This window comes from Zonotrichia leucophrys, chromosome 4 (genome assembly GCF_028769735.1).
Source record: "Zonotrichia leucophrys gambelii isolate GWCS_2022_RI chromosome 4, RI_Zleu_2.0, whole genome shotgun sequence".
NCBI lineage: Eukaryota > Metazoa > Chordata > Aves > Passeriformes > Passerellidae > Zonotrichia > Zonotrichia leucophrys.
Genome location: NC_088173.1, coordinates 58,768,109 through 58,792,296, shown reverse-complemented (window position 1 = coordinate 58,792,296; position 24,188 = coordinate 58,768,109). Strand labels below are relative to the sequence as shown.

Sequence of the window (24,188 nt, the reverse complement as noted above, 5' to 3'; positions counted from 1 at the left end):
ACAAAAAGATTTATAGTTCAATTGCTCAGTCCTCTGAAAATTGTCTAGCACTCTACTTGGTTAATCTTAGAATTATCTTATGGGAGGAAAATGATACAAAAAAAGTAAAAAATAAACAAAAGAATGTCATCAAAAGGAGGATGAATACAAAATTAAAAATCTATATGTTATGTATTAAATATATTATCAGATTAATAAGAAATAACTTTTTAAAAGAAAACAAAACTTTAAAAATAGTATTAAAATGTTATTTATTTTAACTATCAGTAAGAACAAGTTTTTTTTTTTTTTTCCCCCAAGGCCACAGGGTCACCAACCTGCTTGGCAACAAGAGCTTTAGGAGGCACTAGAAACGTATATCTATTCTTTCCTTCATGGTTTCAGAGCGATTTTTTATTGTAATAAAAATCTTAAGCATACACAGAATATAGCTCACTACACCCTGTGAAAATCCTTCTTTATGTAAACTTGAAATGCAGGTGGCTGAATAGAATAGCAGTCCAATTGAGATTTCCTGTAAGAGCAGGAACGAGAAATATTGAATTCTAGATTATTTAAGCATCTCTTAGACAAGCAATGCATTTAGAACAGCACTTGTACAGATGAACAGACAACTATACTTCCAGTTGCAGTGGAATTTTATGCATGATCTGAGAAGAAATAAGTAATGAGAACATCAGCAGGAATCTCTTTTTCAACTACTAATAACTGAAATTTAAAAGTCTAATCATTCCCAAAAATAATTAATACAAAATTTATTTTGTCTCTAGTGTCAGCTTTAAATGTTTCACAATCAGCATAAAAGAGGCATAAGGGCAACAACAAGTAGTATCAATCAAAGTTTTGGACAATGCTTAGTATAATGGGACGGACTTAGATTGGATGCTGGTGATTGCCTCCCTCTTCACTAATTCTTCATTTCCCCAGGCAATTTAATGTGTGAAGCCACTACATTGCTCTGCAGCCTTTATCCCTGGCATGACAGCTACAGTCTCCTCCATTTGCTGGAAAGAAATGGACCCAAATGAACACAAAGAAGAGAGTGGTCGAAACAAAGGCCAAGAGCATGACACGAAAACCAGGGCACAAGATCCTTGAGATATGATGAAAATGTGCCCTACTATTTTTGGTAACATGTGAGATCGCACATATTTAGCATCGCAATTCCACCATGATATCGGTGTATTTCTTTCCATCCTCTGCCAAGCATCAATTACACAGAGAAAGAGAAAACTGGAATCTTATAAAATTTTACACACTTGAAATGGAAAAATCATAGTCAAAAATCTACTCAAAAGGAGAGCATAACACTATTGTTCTTTCAGTGGTGCCTTAAATTTGTAAATAACTTAGTTATTTTTCTTCCTTACTCAACCAGCTTCAAAAACAATCCCATTTAAGCTTGCAATCTGGGCACCTAAAGCATTTCCTTACCATCTTAAATACAAACAAAATTCCCAAGGTTGGGAAAATTCAAAGAATCTTTCACATCCAGTTTGAGTACTATATCACCAGTGAGGGCTGTGAAACATTCATTAACATGTCTATTAAAAAATCTGTGTTTAGTTTCCCATTTATATGACAACTTCTTTTTATTTTTTTTAAAAAATAAACAGAATAGATGCCACTGTCTTCTCTGAAGAACCTAATGTCTTGGTGAATACTCTTCTCCCTGAAAAATTTGCAAGTTAGGGGTAACTTTAGGAATTATATTTTCAGAATTTCACATTAATTTCTCTCAATCTCAGATCAATAGCTATAGTGTATGGAGTGTATTGCTCTTTAAGTCATTCAAGAATACTTCCTTGAATAGAAAAATTGAAACTTTGACACACTGTAGATATTATGCTTTTTTAATTTGAACTGCCAAAATAATGGATACTGGATTTCTAGTCTGGAGAGCTACTACAACATAAGCTTCCCCCAATTTTTGTCACTTTTACTGAAAAACTTAATACTTTACAAACAACTGGGCTGCATTGGTGAGAGTGAAGCCACGGACACTCTGGCACATTTTAGATGACTTCTGAGTTTGTGAGATGGCACCTGGTTTTGGTCTCTCCAGTAGAAGACAGAGTCAAATAGGGCCACAAGAACTGGGTTGAAGCAGATAACATTTGGGGATGGTCTGCAAGAAATGCATTTGTTTGGCTGTTAGAGAGAGGGGAAAGGCAGGATCTTATTGCTGCCTACAGTTGCCTCAAGTGAGAGTACAGACAGAGCCAAACTCTTACTTCTAAGACGAAAGGCATAACAAATTGGAAACTAGGTAATTCCAATTAGATGTAAATTACATTTCTGAGGCCTGAATGTTTCTCAGGGTTTGTTATTCTTTTTACTACAAGGGTGTGGCAGGTTGCCTATGTTGTCAATTCTCATAATGTCTTGCCCATTTTGCTTTTTATCTTCTACAGAATCTATATTAAGATGAGCATTAAGATGACCAGAAAGAAAGTACCATGGATGCATTTTATGGAACCTAAACAGCTTCTTCAGAGAAACATCAAGAGGACTCTGGAGCTAACATGCTGCAGGAGGCTATAGTGGCATTATCAAATTTATAGGAAGCAGTTTCCTTCAGATTATCTGAGTAAACACCTCATTCCTTTTGTTCTGCAAAGACTGAGAAGTATACAATAAGATGCTTTCCAAAATACTCCAATTCCTGATTCAGAAGAAAGGTATTTGGTGAGTCTCTATTGAGGAACATAAAATACTTTATCAGGTCAAATTGTGTGAAATTGGTTAACCACTTTTAAAACAGCTTAACTGAGCTACTGTTCTGGATGGTTATCAATCATTTCATGTTTAAAGAAAAGGCTTAGTAATTTCAACTGAAACAGATGTCATTACTGTTGAAACTGATGTAATTACTGTTGCTACAAATTTATATGAATATATATATATTACAACGTGCTCTAATACAGGCTTCTTTTCTCTTTGCACCTTTATCTATCTCACAGATGAGTTTGGAAGAGTTAAATCTTTAACATTAAGTCCCAACTAGTAGACTATTTCTAGAACAAATATCCAAAACTAGAACAAATATGGAATTCTACTTATGACAATTCTTATTAAGGATATATAAGTATTTGGTTCCTGGAGTTTAGGTTAATCCCCTTCATAGACTCATAGAATCATTTAGGTTGGAAAAGATCTCTAAGATCATGGAGTTAAATTTTAACCCTGACACTGCCAAGTTCGCTGCTCAATCCTGTCTCTTAGTGCCATACCTACACATTTCTGAGTACCTCCAGCTTATGGTGACACCATCTCTTCCCCCAGTCTCCCATTACAAACCTTAAAAAAATTTTTGGTGAAGATATTTTTCCTCATATCCCTTCTTATCCTCTTACTTGTTACTTGGGAAAGAGACTAACACACACCTGGCTACAACCTCCTGACAGATAGTTCAATTCCTCTTTGAATCGTGACACCTGCTATACCTGTCACCTATCAATTGTCTCTTTAATTTTCTTGAACAACTAAATACAACTTCTGTCTATCTGTCTTCTCTAAGTAATGACGAAGGCTAGATGGAAAGCTGGGGTTTGTCTCTCCTCACCAAAGATTCTAGGACAGGCAAAATAGCCTGATCTAGTTATATAAATGCTGTAGTAGAATCCACCCAACTCACCCCATTAATTAATTGGTCATTCTGCAGAGCAACTTTAGAGGGATCATGAAATTTTCAGATTAAAGGTTTGATGTTTTTTTTTTTTCCTGGGACAATTAATGAGGAGATATCTGTAGTATTTATCCTATCAGAATAAAAAAAAGGACACAGATATGGTTTGAAATTTGTGGCAATGCTATGGTGTTTACAATTTTATCTTTTTAAAATTATCTCCTGAAATGAGAAGCTTTTTAAAGGACACAGCTATTGTTTTATGCAAGTTTCAGACATAATTCAGCATCCTTAACTTAAAAATTCATACTAAGATAAAAACTGTATCTCAGATAAAGATTAGCATCCTAATGCAGCTTTTAACTGGTGTGGAAGGGGCTAGCAGCGGGCCTGTTAGCTAAAGGAGCGAGAAGTAAGAAGAAGAAGAAGCTGATAAGGAGCTTTCTCCAAGGCCGTAACCAAGGAGATCGAGAGAAGGAAGATAAGAAGCTGCATTCTGCAGCTGGATGAAGCATTTTTAGAAAGTTAGGTGGAGTCAGAGTAACTTTTCACCAATGGCATGGTATTGAATTATTATGGCCAATAGCTAAGGTAGAAGAAGGGTAAACAGCTGGAAAGTGTATAAAAGATCAGCCATTTTCATTAATAAACTGTTGCCAAGTGTTACCAACTGAGACTGCTTGTGGTCTCTGCTTTATGTCCTGACCGCCTCCACTGCGACAAACTGGAATTTTCTTACAATATATAAGTACACCCATATTATAAACTACTACTTTGCCACTAAAATATTTTCAATGGTGCTGCTATTTCTACAATGTAAGTTTCTTTCTATGGCTGTATAAATTTTCAAATACAAAAGAACATGCAAAAAAATGCAGGCTTCTTGTAGCCAAACCTCTTTTTGACTATGTATGTGGTGGGACTAGCTCTGAATAAAAACTCAAACTGTCAATTAAATAGAGTAAAAAAGCTACTTTGAGAATCACAAACGCTTGCATGTTTTTGAACACAACAAAGCTGAAAATAATGATTTTTTCCACTAAGGTATGACAGAATTTCATTGCAGGGAAGAACTGTAGTAGGCCAAATTCTTGGGCATTCTGCTAAATCTTCAAAAAGACATTTTCCTCACCAGTTTGTATACAGTGCTGCAGGCAGCAGAATGGATTCCATCACAGGCAGACAGAAAAGTGAAGGGCTTCCTAGCCCATCCTCTCCTACTGAGGATACATCAATTGCTGTTTCCAAAGCAATACAACTAGAATGTTTGTCTTTCTATTTTAGCACTGGCAACTTCAATTAATTTTTTTTTTCAGCAGGAATAACATGAAAGCCTCCTATAACCGAATATTTCCCTATATTTATTGATACCACATTATATAGCAATCATGTTTTTTCACATATGCATCACTCTGGAAGCTCCATAGTCTTTCTGAAACCTATTATTGTATGTCCTCTGTCTTTGCTGGCTATTTGTAAGTGATGAGTCCTTTGCTTACAGCAGGGGTTGAAGCTTTTGAGTAAATATCTATTGTTTCCTACTGCAGAAGTTCATCACAGTCTTCAGGTTGTTTGGCTTGTTACACCCACTAAACTGCCTCACCACTCTGAACAGAAAGTAGAAAAGTTACTGCTTTGCTTTGTCTTGAAACTCACAAATTTCCACATTTAGAAATCATAAGGATTCAAAACCTGTCCGTGAACTTCAAAGCCACTATCTCCAGGAAAGTATCTTTCTTTCAGAAAAGACAACAGAAGAAAATTGAGCAAGTAAAACAGTCACACAAGTATAAAAACATATGCCAGCAAAACTAGGTAATATAGCATGACTTTTCTTTCTTTATGCAAGCAAACAAAAGACAAACTTTTAAAACCAAGGCAAAATTATTTTTTCCACATGAAACCATAAAATATTTCAAATTGCCTGACATTCAAATACTTAACTCAGTTTCATAGACTAATAGTTATAATGCCATGTTGTCTTCAACTTACTTCAATTTTTTACATTTCCATAAGGCAATCTGAGGATGTTTAAGATCCGTTAAAGTATTTTGCACAAACAAATGACATCAATATTATGCAGATATTCTTTAAGCAGCTATAACAGTTCTTAGAAAAAAAGATATCTGTTCCAAAAAAAAAAAAAAAAAGAGCACTGTATCTACAAAGCATTATCATCAGAATATATGGAAGAAAGGAGAAGGAAGGAAGTGGCGGAAGGAAGTGGCAGAAGGAAGGACGTGGCGGAAGGAAGTGGCGGAATGAAGTGGCGGAAGTAAGGAAGTGGCGGAAGGAAGTGGCGGAAGGAAGTGGCGGAAGGAAGTGGCGGAAGGAAGTGGCGGAAGGAAGGAAGTGGCGGAAGGAAGGAAGTGGCGGAAGGAAGGAAGTGGCGGAAGGAAGGAAGGAAGGAAGGAAGGAAGGAAGGAAGAAGGAAGGAAGGAAGGAAGGAAGGAAGGAAGGAAGGAAGGAAGGAAGGAAGGAAGGAAGGAAGGAAGGAAGGAAGGAAGGAAGGAAGGAAGGAAGGGAGGAAATACTTACAGATTTTTTATGTCTACTGCTCCTCGGAATGCCTTCCTTGGTATTGCTTGAATCTGATTTTCACTAAGATCACTAAGAAGAAAAATATAAATGTAAAAGTGTTATATATATTTAGTTTAATGTAAAACAAAAAAAAATTCAGACATTATGGTTCAGTCAATATTTTCAATGAAGCTTATTTTATTGCATTAACTGATTTGTAATTGAAGAAAAGAAGTAGCAATAACAGTCAAAATTGTTTCTCTCTGTCACACTAGGCAGTTCCTTTAGAAAATAACAACATATAGGCCAAAACATTAAAAAAAAACCCAGTAGAAGTGTTTTCACTTTTCAACCATTCCAAGTCCATGTTTGATAGTATATTCAGCTTTATGTAAGGAAGACAGAAATGCAGCAAATAGAACAAATAGTGAGCTATTGAGAAACAACAATGCAGCTGTGTAGTATCTGAAATCAATATGTTTATGACTTTTGTTTCAGTGTCAAGCATCATATATTTTTAAAGAAGGAATTAAAATACATTCTGCAGCAGACATCTAATATTCCTCCCCAAAATCACTGTATGATCAGCTGTATCATGTCATCTGAAATGATTATCTTTTACAAAAGAAAAATATTACTAAAATGCTTATAAAATTATTGTTCAGTAGTGTTTTTTTGCTATCAGTACGAATAAACAGCCCTTTATTTTTTCTGAAATACAAACACATTTTTGTCCTTCACTGGTCAATATTGAAAATAAAATATAGAGAACTGAAGATAGTAGTAGACAGAGGAGACAGAGAAAATAAAAAAAAACAAAAGCAAACTAGGATGCAGAACTTTTCATTTATGCTGTGCACTATTAGCAGTGATGCAGTGCAATAGAAGAAGACCAGCACATGAAAGTCTTTATTGCTGTGTCTATACCACATGCAGATTGGAGGTTTTACCTCAGAGAATAATTTGCTTCCCGTGACCAAAAACACCTATCATACATGGTACATGAATGTTTGAAGTTTTGCAAGGGGACCTATCTACCTTGCTGTATTAAAATTATGAAATCAGACCTTCTTTTGGAAACCTTCCAAGGTGCAACTATCTATACACAATATGAGGAACACAATTATATGAAGAAGCTTTCTTAAACATCTGAATAAAATGTACAAAAAAATCAGGTGTGTACAGGTGTCTATACACAGGGATTTTAAGTCCATTTGCACAGCAGTTCTCTTGTAGTTAACTAGATTTCATTTTGCTAAAACCAACCCAGGATCTTAACTCTAAAAGCACACCAAATGCAATCCAGATCCTAGCAGAAGTAAAGTTTCTTAACCTTGAGATTGAGATTTGGAGACATCTTTAGAGGATGTTTTTCAGAAAGAAATTTTAGAGAAACATTGCAAAACTCTGCACAGAATTAAGAGATATAGCTCAGATTAAGTGAACACGCAAGACTCATTAGACATAAGTCATGCTTTTGATATATTCTTTCTCTAAAATGTAATCTAGCATGAGCTCATATTTCCAGTTCTGAGCAATCACTCCTGAAGATCCCTTTCAGATTTATGAACTTGCAAAACACAATTTGAGGACTCTATAAAACCCCATTTTGCCCAACTTTGACAAAATTTATATCAGTGTAATTATTTTGAATATAATTCCACATACATTGCAGCAATTTTGTATTATCCAATTCATTGTTAATTTATGGAAAATCACTTTATATTTACTAAATCTTTCATAGTTCATGCACCTAATTGCACTGCAATATCTTGCAAAGTATACTTAAAACTAGACCCAATTTTAGTATTATTAATCGTATGTGAAAAAAGAGAATTTGTGAGCTGTGATTTAATTTTCAAGCCACCTAAGTAATCTTGAAATGGGATATAACTGTACTGCTCTGACAATAAATTCAGTGGCAATGAATGAAAAAGCAGCCTTCAGCATTTGTTACGGTAACATGATTTAACAGCCTACTTCCTTGGAGAAAAATTCCCTTATAAGCATAAAACGCAAATATCTATATTTACATTTCTGTCTAATTGACTAATACATTTTACCTGTATAAAAATTGTGTGTGAAGTGGCTAAGCTAGCAGCAGTGATTTGTATCATGATCAATGATTAGTTTATAACACAGATATATGTATATATCTACGTGAGCCACTGCTGTACTCGTATATATTTACTACAGGAGATAATGGGCAATGGTGCATTATGCTTTTCATGGCATTTGATAGTATATCATCACTCACCATTTTATATAATTAAAAAAAGTGAAAGATGAACAATATTGAGGCCAACTGTAAGTTATTTTTAAAAATCTAATAGACAATGTTAGTGGTCAAAATCTTTGTTTCCGTGGGAAATTTTAGCACAAACACGAGGACCTACAAGTGACAGCCACTGTGCCAGGTCCCTCAACAGCCAATACACAGAGCCATTGTGCACAGGTATGTCTGTGTGTATGCAAATGCAAAAGACACAGACAAACTAATTGCAGGCTAGATTTACTGCTGGGTCGGCAGAGTCAACACCAGTTCCCTGTAGCACAAGCTCAAGCAGACTGAAGTATAGTGTTCCCTGGTAATTTTAGCTAATTTCAAATGTAAACTACTTGACTGAAAAGGTTCCCAACCTTGCTGAACAAGGCATTGTTTAAAGCATACATTTAAATCTGGAGAGCTAAGTAAGGTTGGCAAATGTTTTTTCCCAAAAGTAATTTTTTTGCAATGCATCAGCTGGTTTGGGAAACTTGGAACTGTTTCTGTAACAAAAGTGTAAATTCATTTCCACAGTGCTAAATTCTACTTCTCATAAAGAATACTATTTTCCTTATAGCAGGAAAAATTTTAGTAATTATTTATTGATTGCTTCAAGTTCTTATCTACTCAGTGTAAAAAAAACTTCCTTATAAAAACCTTGAGGGGCTTAAACAAACATTCAACTTTTTCTTCTTGCATAAATTACACCTACATTTCACAACTCAGAAGCTGCATGTGGTCTTTTTTATTGATCTTTGAACTCATTCCACCGCAATTCTTAGACTGCTCAAAAATAAAGGCCACAAGCAGCACAAGGTGCATTGTGACCTTCATAGGAAATGGGGCAAAAATCTATTTTGTAGATAAAACCAGCCAATTTTGCACGCCATTAGATTACATTGATTTGACTTTGCAACTTATATTCAGTAGTGAAGAAAGGTGCAAAACTCCTTTTCAGCCTGATGGTCATTGTATTGCTGCATTTATAACTATGCAGGCATCATCTTCCATTTCAAAAATAGGCAGCCTTTGAATAGAGGCTCTATGATGGCAATTGATCCCCCTAAAATGAAAGAATATCTAAGAATATCTAAGAATATTTAAGCAAAGATCCAACAAAACATACTACTTTTATAAGAATAGAATAATAAAAAAGGCATTAACCTGATTCACATTACAAAATGTCAATCTGATCAAGATATTTTCACTGGAACAAATTATTCTCCATTAATATTACAGCCCAGGACCTTACATTAAAATCCAGAATACCTTTGGAACAGCAGAATTGAATAAAAATTACAGCTAGAGTGGAAAAGCCAAGGCTATGTGAGAATTTCTTTCTTTAATAGAGCACAATGATCTAGTGAGATATTTTGACAAATTCATCTTTATGCAGATTCAGGCTGTCATAGAGGCCTCTTTCAACTAAATTGTTCTTGACTCTATTGTATAATTCCTAGAGGGATATACACCAAAAAGTCTGAAGGGGAGTACCTTAGACATTGACCTTTCAAGAAAATTCCTTAGTGCAAATTCGTGGCCTTCATTCCTGTCATTCAGTGGGCAGAGCACCTTTGTTCCTTGTCCTCCACTGCTCCCCCTTGCTCCAGATCCCCGAACCCGTGCTCAGGGCCAGGTGTAACTTCAGTCTCTCTGAATGTGAGATGTTCTCAAGGACAACTCTCAGATTTGTTCCCTCAGGTTAAAAAGTAGTACAGGGGTTAAACAGCAGATTGGCCCCAAAAGCCTCCTGGGTGAGGCAGAGTGGCAGCAGCTGACAGAGACTTTTTGAGGAGGCACAAATGAGCATTGCTGCTGCTCTAGATGCACAAACCAGCCTGGGCACAGGGGATTCTTTCAGATAAGTTTAAGATGTAAATACGTCGAGCATTCTTCTGAGTTGTAATATTCTGGCTGCAGCCCCATTCTCCCAAATGCAAAAACTAAAAACCAAATCCATAAAGCAAACAAAGCTGAATCCCACTGTAAGTGAAGGTACACAGAGAAGAATGCACAAAGATTTCTGAATTTTTGCCCAACTGCAGCACTGTTTTGAAAAACTTGCATACTATTTTTTCTCTCTCTGAAGGTCAGGAGCGTTTTTTTTAAATCAAAGACTAAATATGCTGCATCTAAATAATTACTTTTTATAATTAATGTAGTCTATACAAGCATTCAAACTCATAAATAAAAACAGAACAACTAGAGATTCTCTAAGATTTGTGATGAAGTAAATTCTGCAATTACCGTGCTTATGTAAAATATAATTTATTTTTAAACAAACTGGATAATGGCAATTTACATGCAATGGATTCTGATAAGCACATATGCCTCAGCTTTTAAGCCAATTTCCAAAGATTAAAAATTTAATTTGGATATTCTGACAAAGCAACTTGTCTAATTTGAAATTATGGCTAAAAGAATGTAGATTTCTGCATTTCACAAACCAATGAACTAAGAAAAAAAATCAATAATAAAAACAACTCCATCAAAAAAGCCCAAACACCTCTGCCCCACCCTTCCTCCCCCAACTGCTTCTTTTGTGCATGCAGACTTTTTTTCTCCAAGAATACATTGGTAATGAGAATGTATTTAGCTTGTGGAAATAGCAGGAAGACCTTGCCAAAAACCTTGTTACTACTGAATCCTTCCTAAGAACGGGATGGAAATGGTACAGTTATATTTATCATATTTACTGGTTAGGAGATAGAGGTGTATCAGGGAAAAAAACCTCAAAGCTTGGAGTCCTGTGAACATTTGAAATTCATACCAATAGATGATACTAACCTGCTCTCAGAAAAAAAACTTGACTTATATACAGTATTGCTTTCTTATCTGAAGATAAAGCCCTGAGATAACCTGAAATTAATGATCCTGATGGAATGTTTCAGCTCTTAAAAAATGCAAAGTACTGCATTGCAGTTATTTTATTACTCACCATGTATGGCTCTCAGCTGAATATCCTATATACGCTTAAAAGGAGTGCTCAATTTTTAATTATATAAATTGAAACATCACATAAAATATCTATATCATAAACTGTTAAGGCTGTATCACAGTTTTGTTGCGTGGCTAAATCATTGTTCATTCTGAAACACTAAATCTTTTGAAGATGGCAAACCCGCTTGTAAATTTAATTACTTGTAATTTTATTTTCCTCAATGGTTTAACCTCCCTCTGTGTCTGACCACAGATATCATAAATCTATACTGCCATTCTGTACTTTGCAAAGTACTGAGTACTGGGAATGAGTAATGTGTCCTGATTTTTAAAGGAAAAGGCAGAAATACTCAGCCTAACTAAGTACTGAATTCTTACCAGTTTATTTATGCCAGTTTATAAAAACATCTCAGAAAGTGGCTATTTCATGACTGGCATCCTGATAATTATTTATGTATTCATGACATGAATGAAGTAAGCCTTGCTAAGTACTTCTCTCTTACTGGAAAAACAACACTTTTAACATTAGGTAACTATACTTTGCATTAAATCCTCCATGCCTGTATAAAGTGGCAAAGACTCATAGATAATGAGACTACCAGGCCTTCAAAGAAATAAAAAGAATGAGAATTATTTAAATTATTGGACTGAAAACCAAATATATGAATTTGGACATGGGATTTCATTTGTAATACAAAGATGGTGAGAAAAACCAAACAACATATTTTTTAATAGGATAGTTCAGTTGAAAGGGACCTACAATCATTACCTATATCAATCAGATTATTTTGATGGAACAAGTAACAACTTCTTTTTAGGAACATTAGTATACATTGATACATTAAGTATCAATTAGACATTTATCCTAAAACAGTAAAACTAACCAACAGTTAATTTATGAATATCAAATGGTCCTGTCCATTTCAGCTGTTTTTATTATCATTGGCTTTTTCTTCAGTACTGTTCAGTGTTCCTACAGTATTTCTGTATTTGAGTACACCTTAAAAAATACAGGTGGCAGGGAGAAGACACCCCCCACCTATTCACTGGGAAGCTCCTTGCAGAAAGAGCCTGTGAAACATGCTCTGGCATAGGCTACTCGCTGGATCCTGGACTTCATGAAGATATCTGTGAGATCTTGCATGGTCTGAGATACTTCTCCAGCCACAATCACATTAATGAGCCAGATCATCTAAAACCTCAAAGCTTTTCCAGAAGAAGAACCAAGAGTCATTATTTACTCCCCTGGCTTTGATCTTAGGGAAAACAAAGAGCCCTGCCTCACTGGGAGGCACTGAAAGCACCAGTAGTCAAATCTGAGATATGGAAGGTGTGAACATGCTGCAACATGACAGCATAAGACAAGGGAGCCACAGCCCCAAGTTTCAAGTGTCTCAAGTGAAATGTTTCCAGAGAAGTATGACAAAAGGTTATTTCACATTATCATGAACACTGGCAGCTGCCTCTGTTTGCAAAGCTGCCATAGCCATGGGCTTTCCAATGCAAAGAGGAGAGAATGAAATGCCAAAGAAGATTTTTTAGGTTTCAGTGGATCTCTGACTTGGATTTCATTTCTAAAATGACAGTTTTCTACTTTCAAAATTTGAATAAATACATTTTTCTACTCTGTATTAGGTGTCTTGTTTTAACATGGAAAAGTTCTGATCAGATGGGTTTTTTCCTGCTCATGAAACTTCATTTATCACTATACGATAAAGCACGTAAGTGTGAAAACTATTTTTGAAACTATGTAATCAAAAAATCAAAGCAAAGTACAAAGTCATCAAGAATACAGATGCCACTGAACATTGTGGTGTTAATGCAGGGGGAGCATCCTGGAAAGACAGCTCCTTTAAATCAGTAGCTCAGGTGAACTGGAGCTACTGAAGCCTATCAGGAATTCCATCATGGCAGCAATATATCATATTGTAACACAAGCTTACTAAACAAACACAAATGATTAATTATAACAGAACATTTTTTTTTATCCCATGTTCAGCAAATACATTAATATATGCAGACAACTAAATACCATTCCCATCAGTCAAGTGAGGCTTAGCCAGTTAATTGTTAGAATACTGACATATGCTTGGCTTTAACTTTATACAGTTACTACTGTATGGCATCACTTATTCATGAAGATAATCTTATACCCAAATGTCTTGTCATGTCCTTTTAGTAGGCATAGCTTTCTGGCAGATCTACAGATCAATTATAATAGAACAAGAAAACGTTTAAAAATATATAATTAAAAATTCAGTCTAAACTCTTGTTCTGAGAAAGCAAAAAAAACAAAGAAACAAAATCAAACAATCAAAAACTGCTGTACCATTATTCTGTGACTGTGAAATAAATCAGTTAACTTCCTATTAATTTCAATGGTTTTATTCTTCTGTTCTTTAGTAAAACAATCTTTGCAGTGATTTCTCTTCATATTGAAGACACAAAAGGTGTCCAATAATACCAGCAGTAGCTAATAGGTCTCTACAGCACATATATGTCCCCTCATGAAGATAAAACCTATAAATTATAATTTCAAACATTAGTTCTGTAAATCATTATTGCTGCTGCTTCCCATAGGAGGATTAAAATTTCATGTATTAGACAGCTACTATTAACCTCTTTTTACAGATGGGGAAACCAAGGCAGTACATACAGCAGCAGCATGGATCAGTACTATGCTGAGGAGCACAAAACTGATGAGAAAGATTGAGATGACAGAATTTCAGGTTCTCTCTGCATCACTAATTTCCATTTGCTCTGCTGACTCCCTAGAGATTCAGATGCTGCACACAGTAGGCACACAACCTATTCTCACGCTAAAGCAGGATCACTCCCTGGGCCATGGTGTGCTACATGGCCCAAGTGAATATTTCACATTTCACAACACAGGGCAATCATCACTGCAACACGGACTGAATGATTAGAGTCACTGCAATTCCCATGGTAAGGAATGCTTTTTTTTCCCCTAAGAATATTCAGACTAAATTTCCCTGCCCACTTTCATGTCTCATTTTTTAATGATAGCACTTTTGATTATATCATTCATGCTTCTTTCATTCTTAATGCTTGAGGTTTTTTAAATGTCATCCATTTATAAATCTGTTATGGAATCAAAATGTACTTCTTATTATAGCTTTTGGCATACTATTATCTGCATTATTTCAGCAGTATATCTTTTAATCCACTTTATCTATTTATTTATTAAAGAAGAGAGATCATTTATGTACTACAGAACATAGACAGCAAAAGAGAAAAAGTAAGACACTACACAATAGTAGGACTGGTAGCCTCCAGAGTTTATCAGTACCTTCAACCTTAACATTTAGTTTAAGTCATCCAAAATTTGAATTCTGATACTTAGTGATAATCTTCTTTCTTTTGTTTGAGAAACAGCCTGACTTTTTACAGCCATGCAATATAATGCATAACATATTTATAATTTTTAGTATTAGTAATCAATGATTTCTAAATCTAAATAGCACAGAGTACAAGTACTAGACCGTTTACTTTTTAATAGGAATACATTTTGGTTTTGGACTAAGCCAAAACCTCCAATCTCTGTCTTGGCAGAAAAGTTAACCCATGGGCTGCAAAATCAATTCCACTCTACAATGTGTCCAAAAGTGTACTTAAATCAATTTGTATGCTTTGATACTACTGAAAATAATTGCCTAAGGAGATTCGCCATTTATTCTTTATTTTGCTAGAGTGGCCTAGCAGGGAAAATGCTAATTGTGCAATAAAATAGGAGTATTAGGACCACACATGTATTTTATTGGAGCCTTAGAAATTATTTTTGAAAAGGAAAGCATTCTTTAATAGTCTGTTCCACTAAATTAATACATAATTCTCTTTTGTTTAGACTACAAAATCCCCAAAACAAAACAGGAAAGAAATTACATGTTGTAGCTCCTAAAGAGGAAAGGACCACCCACAGTTTCAGAGAGAATTGCAATACTACTTCAAATTTGGCTTTGGCATAATACTTTTCATAAAAAAAACCCTTGAAGCTCTTAAGAAGTCCTCACCTCCTAAAGAAAAAAGCTGACAAATCTTTATCCTCCATACACTGTCAAATTGGCCAAGCTGCAGGAAGGCACTGAGTGACATTTTACTGACTTATCATGCATCCCTGATAGCACTGTGATTCCTGCCAGGGCCCAGGCCAGCACAGCTGTGCTGTGTGAGGGTAGTGCTGACCTACAGCCCCACTTGGAGATTGCAGAGTGGAAAATGACTTTTACCCATGTGGATGTATATGGGTAAAATATGCATATGGGTGCTGGGGCTGCACCTCAGGTGCTGTGTCCTGCTGTGCTCTGGGTTCTGCAGCACAAAAAAGGCATTGAGGGGCTGGAGAGCATCCAAAGGGCAATTGGGGGTGCTGAAGGGTCTGGGGCACAACCCTGCTGAGGAGCAGCTGAGGGAGCTGAGGGTGTTTAGCCTGGTGAAAAAGAGGCTCAGGGAAAACCTTATTGCTCTCTGAGAGTGCCTCAAAGGAGATTGGACAGGTGGGGATCAGTCTCTTCTCCTGCATAACAAGTGACAGGACAAGAGGAAATGGTCTCAAACTGTGCCAGGGGAGGTTCAGGTTAAGCACGGGTTTCATTCATGGATTTTCCTCTCCTTTTCCTTTAGCAGGTTGGAATTGAAGGAAAAGTAAAAATAACAAATCTTTATGTGTCATTTTTTCACACAAGCCCACAAAAGAGTGTTTCTATGTAGGCAAAGGGTAAAGATTCTGCTATTTTCATTTTACTAGTCTCTGATAGGTGATTTGGTGATTAATCTTTAATCAACTATTACACTTGACAGACTTGAAAATGTTAAGAGCTTTAAAAGAATAAATCAAGATTCTGCTGGGTAACTTTCACTTCTTCTGGTACATTAGACACTCAGCATATGCATGGCTGAAACATCCATTTGGCTTGGCTGGGGATCTGCTCACATTAAGAATAGATGAGATGGCATATTTAATTTTCCAAAAGACCTCTTCAACAGTATCTAAAAAAATCTATCACTACTTTTCCCTGTAACAAAACTTCTTTTTTAGAACAAGTTTGCAGCTGTCAACATGTCTTTAATATTTAATATTGTTTCACCTGCTGTGGAATTGAAACTGCAAGCACTTTCAGGAACTGATTGAATGGTTGTCTGGTACATCGTCTAGTATCACTACACAGCCTACAACCCTGTATATTCTCTTCTGAAATATCACTCAGAAAGCTGTGGCAATTCCTGTTTCTTCAAAACAGAGCAGAGTAGACTCCTGATCCAATCCCATTATGCAGAGCTGCAATTCCAATACAGACAAGTAATAATTACATCCCTGGGCACAGACATTTTTTATGAAGTATAGCTCCAAACTTTTACTCTGATAATAACCTGAGTAGTTCAAGTGTTTCCTAGCAGTAAAACTAACCTTGAACAATTTGTCAAGGGACAGGGGAATATTTGGAAAGTAAACTAGAAAAGATCTTGTGGACCATTAATGTTCAATATCACTGTGCTCAGTCTTCCTGCATCTGAGCTGAATGATGCAATTTGGGGATTGTCTCTCGAGATGGGCTGATTGCTTGGTAGGACACATTTATTGTACAGGTTTGTTTTTTTACATGATATGTGTAGGTGCCTAATATATATGAAGCACTGATACTTCAGGCTTTAAGGCTGTTGCTTGTCAGTGCCAAAAACTATGCTAAAACAGTGGAAGAACGCAAAGCAAATTATTAAAAGGATTACCACGGATGATTAAAAAAACCTGACAACAGCTAAGCTGCAATCACTGCTACTTATCATGATGACCAATTTTATATGACTATTTTTTCCGGTCTTCATCCATCTGCTTATACCCATGTGTCATTTATTAGACTGTAATATCTTTCACATAAACTTTTTTGTTTTACTGTGTGCTGGTTTGTTGGTATTTTTCTTATTCTGTGTAACAAATACTAGTGACTTGCACCACTGGGCTTCTGGACCAAAGAACCAGGACTTTAGGCTTTTCTATGAGAAAACTATAAATGAAAGGACAAGGAACAGATGTTCATTGCTATCCTCCTCTTCACTGAAAATGAACTATATAACAGTATAACAAGCTCAATTATTTGAGTAATGGAATGACTGGATTTCTTTGTTTATTCTATTTCTCGTGTGCTACATATGTGCTGGTTAATACAAGTCAATTAAAGCTCTTAGGAGAAAAAAGAAATAGTTGAGAAACTTCAGGGCAGTTACTGATACATACATTCAGGAACTCTGGAAGTAAAACTTCCCATTGACCAGGATTAAATTATTTTAATACTCTAGCTGTGCATCCCAGAAGTGTCAAGCCTCAAGTTTCTTCTGTTCAAGGGTTCCAAGATTTTCTTTCTTCTTGACCCTGCCTTCTCCTTCTGTGACTGCTCCAGCCTTTTCCCCAAATTTCTGACCACAACTTTTTCCCTTTCAGTGCCATACAAAGAATCAGAATTTCAAGAGGTATTTTACTCTATTCAGAGGAGCTGACAATACAGCAGAGGCAGTACAACTGGTGTGTATAACAAGAAAAGTGCATCCTAGCTGGATTCAGAGAAAAAAACTTCATGAAATTGGTAAAAAATGTATGTAAGCAATAAAAAGAAAATACACCATTCCAGAATGAATTAATCACAACTAATTTCTTAATCTTAAAATGAACAACCATGGCTAAGAAACTGAATCAGAGTGCTCCATTCCACATTTCAAGAATGTGAAAAATCCCATTTCTTCTTAATAGTCCTGTCTCTGTATGCTGTTGCCATAATACCAATATGTAAATTACATTAAAATGTTCTGGGAAAAATTAATTTATGTAAAATGGAATTTAGTATTTTTATAGAAAAGCTTAAATTTTATTGCAACTTCTGCCACATTTATTCCCTTTTCCTCCTCAAACTTTCAAAAATATTCAGCTGCTTGCACTAGAAATAATTTCCATTCAGACATTTTTTTAAGCTTGAAGTCTACAAAGTTGACTTTCTGTTCCAGGACTGCACTTTTCCACTGACAGCATCAAAAAGTAGCTGCTCTTAACTGCACTTTAAAAACCCATCCTCCCTCTTTTCAGATGTTTTTTCTCCATCTGTATGTTTTCAAGCCTTCTTTTTTCAAATTGCTAAATTCTTTCCCTTCAACCAATATCCATACTCTCCTAAGTAGCTGATAGAGCTTTGTCCCAAGTAAAAACCCACTGAGAAACCCCAATAATTAGGGTAAAGAGGGATTGCATGGGGGATGTGGTAGTTTTTTGTTGTTGTTTGAGGGTTTTTTCACTCAGGAGGATGGGTGCTGTGTTCTGCTATATGAGGGCACACGGGGCAGCTGGATGGGATGGATGAGAGTTGGGCAATTGCAAACCAGTGAGAGCACAGCACACTCAGGATGAGCAAGGGTGACACTGATGTCTCCATTCACAAGATTCTACACACTCCTGCAGTGAGCCAATGGGTAATTTCAGAAAAGAGAGGTCCAGGTGACTACATACACACTGAGAACAGTTATGGTAATGGGAAAAGAGACTAATAAATTTACTTTAAAAAACCCCTAAACACAAACCAGCAAACAATGCATAAGCTTCCCTATTGCTTAAGGACTAATTCAGAAACATACTATAAAATGTTTAAATGCTTAGATTGACTGCATTTCTTTTTTTTTTGAAGCATAAAAGTTAAAAAGGGATTTAAGAAATAAGGCTAAATACAAGAACACATGGCATAGTGCCTGTATCAACAGCCACTAAATAGATCAAGATCTCAGCACTATACAGCCAGGCTTTTTGCTAAGGCATTCAGTGTGAATCCATTTGTGCTTCTAGGGAATTCAGGAAGACTTCCACCAGCTCAGAAATCCTAGGACATGCATCTTACAACAGCAGGAGCATCTTTAACTCACTCTTTTAACTGAGTATAAACAGATCTCCTCTTAGAATGGGACTAGCTCTGAGCTCTGAGGTGATTGAATTCAAACGATATTTACACAGCTGAGAAGGTGTGAGAATTTCCTTCTCTATTGGCTCCACTGCACTTGCTATCTGTTGCCATATGGCTAATTCCTTCTCATGCTTATTCTTCTGTTTCAGTTCATATTACAGTATACTCTTTTTACAGACCTGCAGCTTCAAACATCTGTAGCAAAGGTCCCAGGAATTGATTTAGAGGCTGAAACACAAGCATATCCAATCCTGCTCCTACACAAGGCCATATATCTTTTGTTGGAAGACTGACACATGGTCCCCATATGCATCAGTGATAACACGAGCCTGCCAGGCACAGATGTACTTATAGCTCCAGAGAGATGCAATCTAATGATGGATAGGAATAACCCAATCATACAAACATTTGTATTTGTAAACCCTACCTAGTGCTACAGACAGTATGTCTACATTTCACTGCCACATTTCTTCAAAGATATCAAGATGTTCCTAAGGTATGACAGGCACATGATGCAACTTAATGGTATGTAAAATAGGGAGACTGCTTTCTGAAGCACAACTTCATAGTTGGAAGTTCTAAAAATTAATTGCTCTTCTGGCAAACCCAATGAAAATTAAATTAAATTAGATACTGGAACTTTTTCATTAGAAGGCTCTGGCAAAATAAAGTTAATAGATGGAAAGCTTTCTGCAATTAAAAGTGACAGGTGCATTGCTTTCTCTAAGCTTTTAAATCACATCTGTCAAAAAGCCTACTAAAATGCATTTTTTAAGCTCCTTCCAATCTACTCAACTTTTTTGAATCAAAATACTGTGGAATTATTGAAGATATATCACTTAAATCACAGCTTTACAGCAGTAAAGAACTAAAATTTCTATATAGTTATACATCTAACATATTTAGGACAATGTATTAAATCACAAAGTAACTCTGTCTCCTGTTCCCATTCACTTCATTTGTCAGCATGATTTCCTGCTTCAATTCCTAACCACTGCACAAGAAACACACAACTTGATTTCCCTAATTTAAAACCAAGTTGATAGTAAATTCAGAATTCAGGCCAGTCACAACTGTGTTTGAATTATCTATTCCATGGGTTTAAGGTGATTTAGGAGAGAGATGGTTAACAGTATCTACTCCTTTGAAGAAACTTTTTCTTCAAAGTGTCCTGGAAAGTGGCAGAAAAATTTGAGGTCAGGTTTTGCTGTGCTTCTTAAAAGTGAAATTATTTTCAATGAGCATGTGTTCCAACCGTGGGAGCAAAACCACTTACTGCACATCTTCCCCCTGCCCTTCAGACATACCTGAGCCAATCCTCTACCTCTCATTCCTTGCTCACAAAAACGGAGTGTTTAAGCCCAAAAGGCAAAAATCTCCAAATTCTCAAATTATTACTCCCAGGTTTTTGGGGTTTTTTGTTTTTTTTTTTTGGTTTGGGGTTTTTTTTTGGTTTTTTTTTGGCTGTGGGTTTTTTGGTTGTTTGGGTTTTTTTCATTTTTATTTACTTGATGGTCTTTTGTTGGGCTTTTTTTGGTTGGTTGGTTGGTTGGTTCTTTTTTTAAAATTGACAACCAACCCTAATTTTCATAGGTTAGGAATTAAGTTTACTTAGGGAATGCTTCTCATCCCCACTAATTCTGAAAATAAACAAAAGCATTACTCTTCAAAGTAATAAAGATCCTAATTATCAGCTAAATGTAAAGCTGTTAAACATTGTAAGATAACCTGTGACAATATGAATTGTATAGGCTATGGCACAGCACCTTCAAAGACATAGGACGGAAAATTACACTAACTCAGTTAAACATAGCTCTTACTAACCACAAACATACAAATAATCTCATCCCAATTCAGGAGAGCACTGAAGCATGCACAATTTAATGTATGTGCTTAAATCCCATTGAATTCATTGCATCTACTCACAAGTTAAGTGTTAAGCGTGTGATGAAATCTATCTTTGAATCACAAACTACTTACAGAAAACCAGTTTAAATGAACATATTTAAATTATAGACTTCCCTAATTTAAGCATATGTGAAAAAAGACAAAATTCTCCTGAGATGAGGAAACAGAACATGAAAAATAAGGAAATTGTTTTCTGTAATCCATCTATAAATTTTCATCATGCCCCATAATGAACTATTGTGACACCAAAACAAGTATTTCAGACAACTGGACCATGCACAAGTCCTTAATGTAATTATCTTTTATATTTAACAAAACTCAGGTGTTAGCTGCTGCTTTTTGAGTTTTCTTTGAGGACTGGGGGTGAATCTTGCCAAGTAGATGAAAGCTTTGAGGTGGAAGGTCAGTATTTCAGGAAGACTGACCATTCAACACAATACTATACTTCCAAATTCTGTGCCAGGTCTGCATCCCTGTAGAATAACACAGGAACTGTGCTATCAAGAACAGAATTCTGAGGAGGAATCAAAAGCAGTTAACATATACACTGGAGGAGTATATATATATTACAGGAAAAGTAAACACAGATAAGGATTCATTCCTGACTTGCAACTGAGTAAGTCTGAGAGCTGAACTGCAGTGCTACTGAGTGCTTCACATATGTAAACTAAAAATACACTAAAACCATCAAAGGAGCCAAGGTGTCATGAGGATATGTCTACAAACATTGGCTCCAAACAGGGAAATATTTAAATATTTTCCCTTCGTATCAATTTTAAGTAGACTGTGGGTGAGAATGAAAGGTCTGCAATCTGTGAAGAAGAAAAGATCAAATTCAGCATTCAGTAGGGACGCAGAATATCTAATTAAGCCCTGGATCTGCAGGTTTTTTTTCAGTTTCTCTTCCTTATCTCTTTTGCCCTCTGTTAACCATCTTCACATCCATATCTATAAATAATGAAAATAAGCCAAAGTTTCCTCACTAGTATGTTTTACATAAATATCTGAATGGAAAATATGTCCAGAACTTTGACAAGCTGTATTAATTGAACAGTTTAAACAAACATAAAAGATCATATAGAAATAATGACTTTAAAGAAGGTATTAGATAACCCTATTGTAAATAGAATTTAAAATACTGGTACCTTAAGGAATAGGACTTACCAGATACAAAGCCAGCATTCAAAACATACAAAATGAAATCTGTGTGTTGGTGATATTGATTTTATTCAGGTGTTAAGTCTAAGCTTAAAAATAAATGTTCTGATGAACTTTAAGATATGTGTTTTATTCTCCTGCATTTTTTTTCCTTTCCTTTAACCTATCTGAAATTTCATTATACATACTTACTATTTACAATACTAAGTAACACAGATCTTTATACAGATCAAGAAGAAGAGTCTTACATAAACTTCTGCATACCTCTACCACTTTCTGCTTGTTGGGTTCTCTTGTTTTGATTCTACTTTTTTAATTAGGGACATATCACTTCCAGTGGGAAATCTATGAAAACAAATATATGTATGGTACAATGCCTGTCCTGAAGAACCAGAAATCTCACAGTGCCTGTTTTCCACAATATTTTTTAATATGCATGATTTCCTTTTCCATACATACAATAGTAAACAACACAAAATAGAGATTCCCAGAGGCAGAGATGACATGTTAGCTTGCAGTTGTGAACAAAGAGGCATAGAAAAAGCATTTGAACAGCAAAGAGAAACTGTCTTGTTTTTTTAAAAAATAAAATCAGAATAAACCTGTGTGTAAATGTGCTTAACAGTGAAAATCACAACAGCCAGGATTACAGTATAAGGATTTCACATTGCTGCCAGGTAGGTACATGTCTAATAGTGAATGTCATTGTCTTCCTCACATTTATGAACAGATAAAGATTATAGTAATAAATCCCCATGCTGAAATACAACTGAGACTAATCTCAAGATTAGGAATTTAATCTCCATTAGAAATAAGATATAGGTATTTAAAATGAATAGGATGTCAATTTGCTACAAGCAACATGGCATTCTGTATTGTTCTGTATTGCATATGCAGTGCATACTCCTGCACCACAACTGAAGTGTGTTAAAACTTACAAGCTGACACAAAAAGCAACAGATTAAAAGAGGAGTTTCATTAAAAGAAACCAAATGTGTCAGCAACCATCTTCAAGTTGAATTTTGGTCATACAGCTCCCTGGCTTTTTTTGCTTTGCTTTTCTAACTAGTTCCCCTATGGATTAACCTCTTCTCACCTCTGGTTGTATATACACTGCAAGATAGAGCTGCTGGACAGTTCATTAGAGAAGCTCCTGCTGTTTCTTCCACTGGAGAGGAGGGACCTCTAAGTTATCATACACAGGCAGGCCCAAGTCGACATGTCTTCTAACAACTTCTGGCAGCTTTGATCACGCTGGTGGTTCATACAAGTTTCACAAGGAAAAAAAAAAAAAAAAAAAAAAGGCAGGAACTTTGAGGCATTTCCTGCTACTCCTTTGGAAACCAAATACCATCCCTCAGTAATTCATGCACAATTCTAGTATCACCGGGTGGGGGCAGTGGGGGGCTGGATGTGGGGGCTTTTTCTGTCTGCCACATCTTAAACGGGAAAAAATATATTTAAATGGAACACTTAAATGCACTGCTTGAAAAATTATGCTTTAGATAATTCCTAGAAAGACGTTCAAACATTAAGTTTTTTGATTCAATATTTCACTTGCCAGTTTCTGAGATGTTATCCACCCCAAGATTACAAGAGGCTTTGCTTTTACAGCCTCAGCTTTGTAAACTGCCAGAGGCTGCCTCACTTTTCTAGAAATGCTCTATGTGGCATGGTGGCAAAGAAACTTAAATTGCACTTAAGCACTTGAAACCTTCATATCCAGCAATGCTTCCCACTGCTCAGCTCGGTCTCTTTTCTTGACACCTCTGGTGGCCAAGCCAAAAAAGTCAACGGTCTGCAGCAGTGAATGAAT

The 24,188-nt window shown here is 35.9% G+C and overlaps 1 protein-coding gene across 7 annotated transcripts in view; it reads right to left on the bottom strand.

The window, feature by feature from the left end:
* Nucleotides 1-24,188, bottom strand: part of SLIT2 (slit guidance ligand 2) — a 257,508-nt gene that overhangs the window by 102,791 nt on the left and 130,529 nt on the right. For all 7 annotated transcript variants that reach the window (XM_064711856.1, XM_064711858.1, XM_064711857.1 and 4 more), the window contains exon 5: nt 6,167-6,238. In XM_064711856.1, the coding sequence (XP_064567926.1) occupies nt 6,167-6,238 (72 nt within the window). The remainder of the gene's footprint in view (nt 1-6,166; nt 6,239-24,188) is intronic.